This window comes from Aethalodelphis obliquidens, unplaced genomic scaffold (genome assembly GCF_003676395.1).
Source record: "Aethalodelphis obliquidens isolate GAN/ISIS:26980383/991018 unplaced genomic scaffold, ASM367639v1 scaffold10, whole genome shotgun sequence".
Taxonomy (NCBI): domain Eukaryota; kingdom Metazoa; phylum Chordata; class Mammalia; order Artiodactyla; family Delphinidae; genus Aethalodelphis; species Aethalodelphis obliquidens.
The window spans coordinates 34,500,835-34,514,214 of record NW_020837954.1 but is presented as its reverse complement, the minus strand read 5'-3'; the positions used below and the strand labels follow the sequence as shown (position 1 = coordinate 34,514,214).

Below are 13,380 nucleotides of genomic sequence, written 5' to 3'. Positions count from 1 at the left end.
CTGTAAAACAACATCAGAAGGTCTTACCTATGTGAAATCAGAGTCTCAGAATGAAAACATAGAGAAAATGGGGCAGAAGAAATCTGTGAAAAGATACTGGCTGAGTTATTTACAAAATAAAAACAAATTATAGTCCCAAGATTTCAGAGAAACTTTTAAAGCTCAGAGAAACTATATCTTCATATATAATGTCACGTTATTATAGAAAATATACAGTAAAATCTTGCTTTTTTAATCCAATCTGGCAATTTCTGCCTATTATTTGGAGTATTTAGACCTGTTCTGTCAAACATGGAAGCCACTAACCATATGTGGTTATTTAAATTAAACTGAATAAAATTTAATATACAATTCTCAGTTACACTAGGCATATTCAAATGCTCAGGAGAAGCATGCAACTGGTGGCTACTATACTGAACAGCACAGACATAGAATTCCCATTTCAGAAAGCTTTATTGGATAGTGCTTGTTTAGAACAATGTAATTACTGATATAGTTAACATTAAATCTACCACCATGCTATTTCTTTCCTAATTATACCATTTCTTCATTTTTTGCCTCCCTTTTCCTGCCCTCCTTTTCACTAATGGAGTATTTTTAAGGATCTCATTATTTACTCTGTTACTTGCTTACTGTCTGTCCCTCTTTGTTTTACATTTTTAGTTGTTGCTCTAGGATTTATACTAAATATCTCCAAATACTATTATACCTCTTCATGCATAGTGTAGGAACAGTACAACAGCCAAGTTTTTCCCTCTTCCTATCCTTTGTACTAACAGTTGTACAGTTTATTTTTGTGTTCTTATTATTCATGGCCATTTCCATAACCTTTCAAATGTAATTTTTTAAACAAATTTATTTATTTTATTTCTTTATTTTTGGCTGTGTTGGGTCTTCGTTGCTGTGAGTGGGCTTTCTCTAGTTGTGGCAAGTGGAGGCTACTCTTCATTGCAGTGCACGGGCTTTCACTGCGGTGGGTTCTCTTGCTATGGAGCAGCATGGGCTCTGGGCGCACAGGCTTCAGTAGTTATGGCTCGCAGGCTCTAGAGCACAAACTCAGTAGTTGTGGTGCACAGACTTAGTTGCTCCATGGGATCTTCCCGGATCAGGACTCGAACCTGTGTCCCCTGCATTGGCAGGTGGATTCTTAACCACTGTGCCACCAGGGAAGCCCTCAAATGTAATTTTAATGACAAAATTATTAGAAAAACCAACTGTAACAGAGGAGTACTTTCAACACTCTGTCCTCACTAATATTAAAAGTAAAGATTGTAACAAATTTATTTGAAAGATACAGAATTCTGGCCCCTGCTAACCCAGTAAGAAATAAGAAATCAATGTCTATATCACTTATACCTTTTTACATAAAACCCAATATTGTCTGTCTTTTCAAGCTTCAATTTTAACATCCAGGCCAATTATTTGATATATTTGTTATCTAAAACTCAAAAGGGGTTTTAGGTTTTTTTTCACTTCCCCACGGCTTCATGCTTGGAGGCTGCAGGACTTTTAAGAGAATACAAAACTACAGAAAATCTTAAGATCTACCAAAGAGCAGATAAGTGAATTATCTCTAATTTTCACAGTATTTTGAACCTGGAGCCTCCACATTCATATGTAAAATACTACACCTTATGTTCAAGATTGCAGTTTGGGTTTTGAAGATGCCTGTAGCGTTTATTATCTGTTTCACCTACCTTATTTTTGCTATTGGGGCCTTTTTTTAAATTACTTTTTTATTACTTGGTTTCACTGTATCCATTACTTTCTTTTCACATTGTATTTTTTTTTAGTCTTTTTAAAAAATTTTTTAAATTTTATTTTATTTATTTTTTTATACAGCAGGTTCTTCTTAGTCATCAATTTTATACACGTCAATCCCAATCGCCCAATTCAGCACACCATCATCCCACCCCACCGTGGCTTTCCCCCTTGTCGTGCATACGTATGTTTTCTACGTCTGTGTCTCAACTTCTGTCCTGCAAACCGGTTCATCTGTACCATTTTTCTAGGTTCCACATACATGTGTTAATATACGATATTTGTTTTTCTCTTTCTGACTTACTTCACTCCGTATGACAGTCTCTAGATCCATCAGTAGCTCAACAAATGACTCAATTTCGGTCCTTTTATGGCTCAGTAATATTCCATAGTACATATGTACCACAGCTTCTTTATCCATTCGTCTGTCGATGTTGCCTCCATGACCTAGCTATTGTAAACAGTGCTGCAATGAATATTGGGGTGCATATGTCTTCTTGAATTATGGTTTTCTCTGGATATATGCCCAGTAGTGGGATTGCTGGATCATAAGGTAATTCTATTTTTAGTTTTTTAAGGAACCTCCATACTGTTCTCCATAGTGGAGAACAATTTACATTCACACCAACAGTGCAAGAGGGTTCCCTTTCTCCACACCCTCCCCAGCATTTGTTGTTTGATACCTCATTGTACTTTTGATTTGCATTTCTCTAACAATTAGTGATGTTGAACAGCTATTCATGTGCTTCTTGGCCATCTGTATGTCTTCTTTGGAGAAATGTCTATTTAGGTCTTCTGCCCATTTTTGGATTAGGTTGTTTCTTTCTTTAATATTGAGCTACATGAGCTGTTTATATATTTTGGAGATTAATCCTTTCTCTGTTGATTCATTTGCAAATATTTTCTCCCATTCTGAGGGTTGTCTTTTCGTCTTGTTTATGGTTTCCTTTGCTGTGCAAAAGCTTTGAAGTTTCATTAGGTCCAATTTGTTTATTTTTGTTTTTATTTCCATTACTCTAGGAGATGGATCAAAAAAGATCTTGCTGTGATTTATGTCGAAGAGTGTTCTTCCTATGTTTTCCTCTAAGAGTTTTTTAGTGTCCGGCCATATATTTAGATCTCGAATCCATTTTGAGTTTACTTTTGTGTATGGTGTTAGGGAGTGTTCTAATTTCATTCTTTTACATGGAGCTGTCCAGTTTTCCCAGTACCACTTACTGAAGAGACTGTCTTTTCTCCATTGTATATCCTTGCCTCCTTTGTCATAGATTAGTTGATCATAGAGGCGTGGGTTGATCTCTGGGCTTTCTAACTTGTTCCATTGATCTATGTTTCTGTTTTTGTGCCAGTACCATACTGTCTTGATTACTGTAGCTTTGTAGTATAGTCTGAAGTCAGGGAGTCTGATTCCTCCAGCTCCATTTTTTTTCCCTCAAGACCGCTTTAGCTATTCGGGGTCTTTTGTGTCTCCATACGAATGTTAAGATTTTTTTGTTCTAGTTCCATTAAAAAATGCCATGGGTAATTTGATAGGGATTGCATTGAACCTGTAGATTGCTTTGGGTAGTATAGTCATTTTCACAATATTGATTCTTCCAATCCAAGAACATGGTATATCTCTCCATCTGTTGGTATCATCTTTAATTTCTTTCAGCAGTGTCTTATAGTTTTCTGCATATAGGTCTTTTGTCTCCCTAGGTAGGTTTATTCCTAGGTATTCTATTATTTTGTTGCAATGGTAAATGGGAGTGTTTCCTTAATTTCTCTTTCAGATTTTTCATTATTAGTGTAGAGGAATGCAAGAGATTTCTGTGCATTAATTTTGTACCTGCAACTTTACCAAATTCATTGATTAGCTCTAGTAGTTTTCTGGTGGCATCTTTAGGATTCCCTATGTATAGTGTCATGTCATCTGCAAACAGTGACAGTTTTACTTCTTTTCCAATTTGTATTCCTTTAATTTCTTTTTCCTCTCTGATTGCTGTGGCTAGGACTTCCAAAACTATGTTGAATAACAGTGATGAGAGTGGACATCCTTGTCTCGTTCCTGATCTTAGAGGAAATGCTTTCAGTTTTTCACCATTGAGAATGATGTTTGTTGTATATGGCCTTTATTATGTTGAGGTAGGTTCCCTATATGCCCACTTTCTGAAGAGTTTTTATCATAAATGGGTGTTGAATTTTGTCAAAAGCTTTTTCTGCATCTATTGAGATGATCATATGGTTTTTATTCTTCAATTTGTTAATATGGTGTATCACATTGATTGATTTGCGTATATTGAAGAATCTTTGCATCCCTGGGATAAATCCCACTTGATCATGGTATATGATCCTTTTAATGTGTTGTTGGATTCTGTTTGCTAGTATTTTGTTGAGGATTGTTGCATCTATATTCATAAGTGACACTGGTTTGTAATTTTCTTTTTTTGTAGTATCTTTGTCTGGTTTTGGTATCACGGTGACAGTGGCCTCATAGAATGACTTTGGGAGTATTCCTTCCTCTGCAATTTTTGGAAGAGTTTGAGAGGACAGGTGTTAGCTCTTCTCTAAATGTTTGATAGAATTCACCTTTGAAGCCATCTGGTCCTGGACTTTTGTTTGTTGGAAAATTTTTCATCAGTTTCAATTTCATTACTTGTGATTGGTCTGTTCATATTTTCTATTTCTTCCTGGCTCAGTCTTGGAAGGTTATTCCTTTCTAAGAATTTGTCCATTTCTTCCAGGTTGTCCATTTTGTTGGCATAGAGTTGCTTGCAGTAGTCTCTTAGGATGCTTTGTATTTCTGCGGTGTCTGTTGTAACTTCTCCTTTTTCATTTCTAATTTTATTGAATTGAGTCCTCTCCCTCTTTTCCTTGATGAGTCTGGCTAATGGTTTATCAATTTTGTTTATCTTCTCAAAGAACCAGCTTTTAGTTTTATTGATCATTGCTATTGTTTGTTTCTATTTCATTTACTTCTGCTCTGATCTTTATGATTTCTTTCCTTCTGCTAACTTTGGGTTTTGTTGTTCTTCTTTCTCTAGTTCCTTTAGGTGTAAGGTTAGATTGTTTCAGATTTTTCTTGCTTCTTGAGGTAGGCTTGTATAGCTATAAGCTTCCCTCTTAGAACTGCTTTTGCTGCATCCCATAGGTTTTGGATCGTCATGTTTTTATTGTCATTTGTCTCTAGGTATTTTTTGAATTCCTCTTTGATTTCTTCAGTGATCAGTTGGTTATTTAGTAATGTATTGTTCAGCCTCCATGTGTTTGTGTTTTTTACATTTTTTTCCCTGTAATTCATTTCTAATCTCATAGCGTTGTGGTCAGAAAAGATGCTTGATATGATTTCAATTTCCTCAAATTTACTGAGGCTTGATTTGTGACCCAAGATGTGATCTCTCCTGGAGAATGTTCTGTGTGCATTTGAGAAGAAACTGTAATCTGCTGGTTTTTGATGGTTTTCGGTAAATATCAATTAAATCTATATGGTCTATTGTGTCATTTAAAGCTTCTGTTTCCTTATTTATTTTTATTTTGGATGATCTGTCCATTGGTGTAAGTGAGGTGTTAAAGTCTCTCACTATTATTATGTTCTGTCGATTTCCTCTTTTATAGCTGTTAGCGGTTGCCTCATGTATTGAGGTGCTCCTATGTTGGGTGCATATATATTTATAATTGTTATATCTTCTTCTTGGATTGATCCCTTGATCATTATGTAGTGTCCTTCCTTGTCTTTTGTAACATTCTTTATTTTAAAGTCTATTATATGTGATATGAGTATTGCTACTCCAGCTTTCTTTTGATTTCCATTTGCATGGAATATCTTTTTCCATCCCCTCACTTTCAGTCTGTATGTTTCCCTAGGTCTGAAGTGGGTCTCTTGTAGACAGCATATATATATATGGGTCTTGTTTTTCTATCCATTCAGCAAGCCTGTGTCTTTTGGTTGGAGCATTTAATCCATTCACGTTTAAGGTAATTATTGATATGTATGCTCCTATGACCATTTTCTTCATTGTTTTGGGTTTGTTTTTGTAGGTCCTTTTTTTCTCTTGTGTTTTCCACTTAGGGAAGTTCCTTTAGAATTTGTTGTAGAGCTGGTTTGGTGGTGCTGAATTCTCTTAGCTTTTGCTTGTCTGTAAAGCTTTTGATTTCTCCATCGAATCTGAATGAGATCCTTGCCGGGTTGAGTAATCTTGGTTGTAGGTTCTTCCCTTTCATCACTTTAAGTATATCATGCTACTCCCTTCTGGCTTGTGGAGTTTCTGCTGAGAAATCAGCTGTTAACCTTATGGGAGTTCCCTTGTATGTTATTTGTCATTTTTCCCTTGCTGCTTTCAATAATTTTTCTTTGTCTTTAATTTTTGCCAATTTGATTACTATGTGTCTCGGCGTGTTTCTCCTTGGATTTATCCTGTATGGGACTCGCTGCACTTCCTGGACTTGGGTGGCTATTTCCCTTCCCATGTTAGGGAAGTTTTCGACTATAATCTCTTCAAATATTTTCTCGGGTCCTTTCTCTCTCTCATCTCCTTCTGTGACCCCTATAATGCGAATGTTGGTGCGTTTAATGTTGTCCCAGAGGTCTCTTAGGCTGTCTTCATTTCTTTTCATTCTTTTTTCTTTATTCTGTTTCACAGCAGTGAATTCCACCATTCTGTCTTCCAGGTCACTTATCCATTCTTCTGCCTCAGTTATTCTGCTTTGATTCATTCTAGTGTAGTTTTCATTTCAGTTATTGTATTGTTCATCTCTGTTTGTTTGTTCTTTAATTATTCTAGGTCTTTGTTAAACATTTCTTGCATCTTCTCGATCTTTGCCTCCATTCTTTTTCCGAGGTCCTGGATCATCTTCACTATCATTATTCTGACTTCTTTTTCTGGAAGGTTGCCTATCTCCACTTCATTTAGTTGTTTTTCTGGGGTTTTATCTTGTTCCTTCATCTGGTACATAGCCCTCTGTCTTTTCATCTTGTCTATCTTTCTGTGAATGTGGTTTTTGTTCCACAGGCTGCAGGATTGTAGTTCTTCTTGCTTCTGCTGTCTGCCCTCTGGTGGATGAGGCTATCTAATAGGCTTGTGTAAGTTTCCTGATCCACATTATACTCTTTGTGCTATTTTATTTTGTTAAGAAACAACTGTTTCTAGATTATGTTTTCATTCAGTAGTTTAGATTGAGACACCAGATCAAGATATGATTTACTCCATCCAACGAAGTTTATATCTATACTTTCCATAAGTACACAAATACCCATTTGTTCCCCTAAGACAGAATGTGATCATCTCCATCACTCACAAAAGCCATAATCCCAAGTTCATTTCCAAAATGGATGCATATATTACAGGTTTTGAGCCACTGAGCCAGCTCTACATCATACCCTTTGACAAAATATATTTTGTAGCTCATTTCTCATAAATATAATTTCACTATACAGAACAGACATTGAGTAAATCTACTCTTTTTCATGGCAAGGAGTTCAACTCTATTTTCACTGGCTTACTGCTGACTAAATTAAGCCCCTATTTCTAAAAAAAATACACAGTGAGCCGAAAATGAACAGCTACTTCAGTATGGCTGGCTGCCAATGACATCCTTAAAAGGGAGCTAATACAATCCAGTCTCAATCTCAAAAGACCTAATAGGACCGTAGGAAAAATAACAGATTAACTTAGTATTAAGCACCATTCATTTCTTACAAAAGAGTAAAGTTCTGTAAACTCAAAATCTAAGAATGCTAAAGTATAAGTTAAAAATGGCAACAACCAAGTCCTAAACATCAGTTCCTCAATGAGAAGTTCTTCTGAACACTTACCCAAGTCTTCCTAGCATTTCAAGCTCAGGAACTTGTGGCCCACAAGTCTCTATTTGCAGTGGTTGATATTCATATAGAGCTTCTTCAAGCTTCTGAATGGGTGGTAATGTAATATGTTGACCCTGTTAGAAAAATGAATGAAAATAATACTTTTTAATATTATTTTCATATTAATACTTATTTGCAGTCATTTTAAAGATGAACTAAATTCCTCACATTAAAAATATTACCCATTATTCATTACATTACTGAAACCTGTATTATATAATTAACACATAGTCAGTGACACATGATTTAAAGGAAGAAACCTAAATCCATCATTAAATTAAAATTTAGCCTTAAAGAGTATAGCTGTTAAATGTCAATGGTAGAATTCAGGAAACATATAAGCATAGTCTATTCTCACATTTTTCTTTTTTTATTATACAACTGTGACAGTTTTGGTAACCTGTGTTTTGTTGAAAGCTTTAGTTAAGGAAGGACACTAATGAAATTATTCTCTGCAAAGTTTTGCCACATAAATATCTATTCTCTTAAGTCTTTACAATGGAATTAAACTTACTTAACAAATGTGTGTATCTGATGTCTACTTACACACACACACACAAAATGAGGAATATTATGCTAAAAATTAAGTTGAATGGAATATCCATGTATTTTTCTGAAAAGAACTACTGGATAAATAAAATAAAAAGATCATACTTGATGAAAAATATACAAAATAAAATACCACTCAGCCACATAGCACCATTACACTGAGATTTATATATTTATTGTAATCTGAGCACATAATTCTAATTTTGAAAAATCCGTATTTTTTTATATAGTCCATGTTTTCTGATTCTAACTCTAATTCTGTTATTTTTCTTGGTATAGTTCTCACCAGCTTCTCTATGTCCTAACTTTTTAATAAAAACTAGTTCTTACAGTTATTAATTCCAATGTTTCTGGTTTATAATTTATTCCTCTTGTTACCTCCCTTAGTTTCCATTACTTAAATTACTAAGTTGGATACATAAAACATTTGTTCTCTTTTATTTAAAGAAAAAAAAAGGTAAAAACCATGAATTAAAAGTGATACAGTGCAACTGAGGTGGTGAGGAACGACCACTGAGGATGTTTGCATATGACTCATGGTTCTTCTCTTCAACAAGTTTAATACCATGTAGCATTATCCTAGCTAGTTTACCATCATATTAGTAGCTTCTCTGACACTGTGACCTCAAAACTCCTTCAGCAAACTTGGGCAAAGGACTTGAACAGACATTTCTCCAGAGATGTACAAATGGCCAACAAGCACCAAAAAAGATGTTTAACATCACTAGTCATTAGGGAAATGCAAATCAAAACCATGAGGATATAAAATTGCCCCTCAGTATCCCTGAGGGGTCTGGTTCCACGTTGCCCCAGGGATACCAAAATCATGTATGCAGAAGTCCTTTATAGAAAATGGCATGCTAGCACAGTCAGACCTCCCTATCCCCAGATTCCTCATGCCTGGGTTCTGCATCCATGAATTCAACCAAACCCAGACTGAATTTCATGGCTGCTTGAAGCCATGGATGTGGAACCCACAAATACAGAGGGCCCAACTGTAGCACTTAACACCCACAACTATTTAGGATGGCTATTATCCAAAACAAAAAAACACATAAAATAACAAGTGTTGGCAAGGATGTGGAGAAATTGGAACTCATGTCCATTGCTGATGGGAATGTAAAATGGTGCAGCTACTATGGAAAACAGACAGCAATTCCTCACAAGATTAAAAGATTAAATATAAAATTACCATATAAGCCAACAACTCCACTTCTGGGTATATACCCAAAAGTAGTGAAAGGAGGAACTTGAACAGATATTTGTACACCCCTACTCATAGCAGCATTACTCACAATAGCCAAAAGGTAAAAGTAACCTTGTGTCCATCAATGGATAGTGAATAGGGTATTCACACAATGGACTATATTATTCAGTCTCAAAAAAGGAAAGAAATCTGATACATGCTAAAACATGGATGAATCTTGGAGACATTATGCTAAGTGAATGAAATAAGCCAGTCACAAAAGGATAAATATTGTATGATTCCAATTATATGAGGTTCTTAGAGTAGTCGAATTCATAAAGACAGAAAGCAGAATGATGACTGCCAGAGGGTGTGGGGAGGCAGGGAATGAGGCACTACTATTTAAATGAGTACAGAGTTTTCATTGGAGAAGATAAAAAAAATCCTGGAGATGGATGGTGGTGATGGATGTACACTGTGAACATACTTCAAAATAGTTAAAATGGTAATGTTTATGTAATATATATTTTACCACAATTTTTTTTTTTTTTTTTTTTTTTGCGGTATGCGGGCCTCTCACTGTTGTGGCCTCTCCCGTTGGGGAGCACAGGCTCCGGACGCGCAGGCTCAGTGGCCATGGCTCACGGGCCCAGCCGCTCCGCGGCACGTGGGATCCTCCCGGACCGGGGCACAAACCCACGTCCCCTGCATCGGCAGGCGGACTCCCAACCACTGCGCCACCAGGGAAGCCCTACCACAATTTTTTAAAATGGGTTTCAGGACTTCCCTGATGGCACAGTGGTTAGGAATCTGCCTGCCAGTGCAGGGGACATGGGTTCGAGCCCTGGTCTGGGAAGATCCCACATGCCACAGAACAACTAAGCCCGTGCACCACAACTACTGAACCTGTGCTCTAGAGCCTGCGAGCCACAACTACTAAGCCCACACGCCACAACTAGATGAAGCCCACCCGCCTAGAGCCCATGCTCCGCAACAAGAGAAGCCTCCACAATGAGAAGCCCACGCACCTCAACAAAGAGTAGCCCCCACTTGCCGCAACTAGCGAAAGCCCGTGTGCAGCAAAGAAGACCCAACGCAGCCAAAAATAAAATAAATAAAAATTTTTTGAAATAATAAAAATTCTTGGTGAAAATGAAAAATGTGTCTTTAAAAAAAATTTAAAAAATTAAAATGGTTTTAGATATTCTGATTTGCTCATTTACCTGGCTGAAATAATACATATCAAAAACGAAATAAAGTGAGGTATATGGAAAACTCCATTAATATTATTTTAACCCTTAACCTCCATATGTTTCAGAGCCTTTCTAAATAAACTTGAAACTGTCAAGCTAAATCTTGTACTACCTCTCAGTAATCCAATTTCTGAACAATGAATCTGAATACAGAGTATTACACAGGTTAAGAAGGGGCCTGCCTAAGCAGGACATTCTGAGTGGCATTTTGACATCCCTGTTTCAAAGTGTCTTCTTCATAAGTTACTAAGTACTATATTCTCCTGTCACATTATACAAAAAGTCCAGTATTACTGTCACATTTTTAGGTTAAAAAAAAAAAGAAGATAAAGGAAACTGTAAGAATTTTAAAAGGACACCTATTATATTAGTTATCCCATAACACAGTAATGCAGATTACTTTGATTACTCCATTTTCACGTTACAAATTGGAAAGCAAGACCCAGGAAAGATGATACAAAATGGATAATTCCAAGAGCTGGAATATTTTCCAAGGAAGATAATATTCAAAAAAAAGACAGGCTCTCTTAAGTCATTAATGTGGGAATGAACACATTAAAAGTAATCATTCCCTAAATAGCAACCATGATGCCCAAGTTAAAAGTTATGATGTCAGGCTCCCCTGGTGGCGCAGTGGTTAAGAGTCCGCCTGCCGATGCAGGGGACACGGGTTCGTGCCCCGGTCCAGGAAGATCCCACATGCCTCTGAGCAGCCAGGTCCATGAGCCATGGTCGTTGAGCCTGTGCGTCCGGAGCCGGAGCTCCGCAACGGGAGAGGCCACAACAGTGAGAGGCCCACATACAGCAAAAAAAAAAAAGTTATGATGTCATATAATCCAATCCAAAGTATTGTCTGCAAGTTTGTGGGTACATAAAAGATCATACAATAATAATAGCTAACATTATTTACTCAGGCACTGGTCTAAAGGCATTTAATGCATTATTTCTTTAGTATTCACAATAGTTTTATGAGATAAATACTATCATCCCTACTTTACAAATGAGGAACAGGGGCTTAGATATGTGACTTAGCAAGGTCACACTGTAGGTAATGGCGGATTGAGGATTAAAAGCCAAGGGTGTCAGATTCTAAAGCCTGTGTTCTTTTCCCCTAACTTCCTTATTTTATGGATAAAGAAACTAAGACCCCCAAAATATAAATTTCTCCTAAGGTCACATAGTTAGAGTCTTATCTCCTAATTCCTGTCCAGTGTGGGCTCTACCATACCACACTGCCTATCAATATCCTATTTTTAGACAATATAATCACAGTTGCTCAATTTAAAAGTCTGATATTAATAAGTAAGTCCTAGATTTCTATACAAATTCTAATAATTTAGATATGGTCAAAATGCCATAGGTTCAAAAAGACAAATTTTTTTATTATAGCATTTAGAGAGAAATAAACATTACTCAGTGGTAATTCTATTTATCATGAGAATGAGAAAATAAAGTTCATAAATGATACACAACCTAGTCTTCTAATATCCAATCTTTTCCCCCAAAAACTGGTGTGAGATAGATGCCAAGTTTCTCAAATCTAAAGCTGAGGAAGAACTTACAGTACAAATCACTGACATAATTAAGATTTTAAAAAAAAAAATCACCAAGAGACCAGCTATCTCAACAAGAAGTCCTATGAGGAAAATGTTAGGGGTTTTTAAGTGACTGGAGGCAAAACGGTGTTTAAAAGTTTCTGGATGCAAAATGAAAACGAAAGTGATATTTCTACACAAAACAGTAAGTGTGATATTATTCTAAATTATCAGGAAAAGAAGGATTCAGATTAAAGAAGTCACACTGTATGATGCAATAGTGATATTCAACACCTGAACTAAATTTGACTTGGCACCAAATGATATAGTATAGATTGAAGAGGGCTATAAAAAATCAAGAGAGGAAAAATCAATGAAAGGTGGAAAACTGAAACAGTGCAACTTGTGCAAGACCTCAGAGGGCAGACAAAGTCTACAAAAGCAAGGCAATAAAGAAGACAACAATATCACTAGAGCAGTATGTGTGTCTTGAGACTATATGAAATAACAGGGGCAGAGAATGGATATATGGGGAAGTGGGGGCCGAAAGAGACTGAATCAGCATGGCACAGCTTACATTACAGCCAGAAAATATTCCAAGACTAATTTGAACTCATATGGTAAAAAATCAGACCATTCAAAACAATGTCGAAACAAACCTCCATCAAATTACCAAATAAAGGATAAAATGAAAGAATGATGCCCAATATGACAAGAGAGTGTGGAGAAAGATGTTCTCATACACTGCCGATAGGAGAGCAAATAATGGAATTGCTTTCTTTATGAAAAACAATTTAGTAAACATTTAAAGTACTCATATAGCTTAACCCAATAATTCTACTTGTAAGAATTTATAAGAAAAAACAGAAATATACTAATCAAATCTTTATTCAAAAGACTGACCATCACAGTTTATAACTGAAAAACCAAAAGGAACATAAATGTTCAGCAATATTGGGAAAATTAAGTAAACATGAGTTCGATTGTAACAGAATGTATGCCATTTAAAATTATGTTCAAAGAGAAATTAATAAACTAGTAAGTATATAATAAGGATGATCTAAACTATTTTTTAAATCTGCATAAGAAAAAAGCTATAATAAAAGCACCAAAATGTTAACTGTAGTAATCTCTAGGTGATGAGATTATGATTTATATTTTTATCTTTATGCAGTATTTTCTAATTGGCCAAAATGGGTATAATTTTTATAACCATAAAAAAGATAATAAAAATATACTAGGGACCATACTGAACAA

The 13,380-nt window shown here is 35.9% G+C and overlaps 1 protein-coding gene across 3 annotated transcripts in view; it reads right to left on the bottom strand.

Moving 5' to 3' along the window:
- Positions 1 to 13,380, bottom strand: part of MNAT1 (MNAT1 component of CDK activating kinase) — a 217,268-nt gene that overhangs the window by 87,366 nt on the left and 116,522 nt on the right. For all 3 annotated transcript variants that reach the window (XM_027111419.1, XM_027111417.1, XM_027111418.1), the window contains exon 7: positions 7,553 to 7,674. In XM_027111419.1, the coding sequence (XP_026967220.1) occupies positions 7,553 to 7,674 (122 nt within the window). The remainder of the gene's footprint in view (positions 1 to 7,552; positions 7,675 to 13,380) is intronic.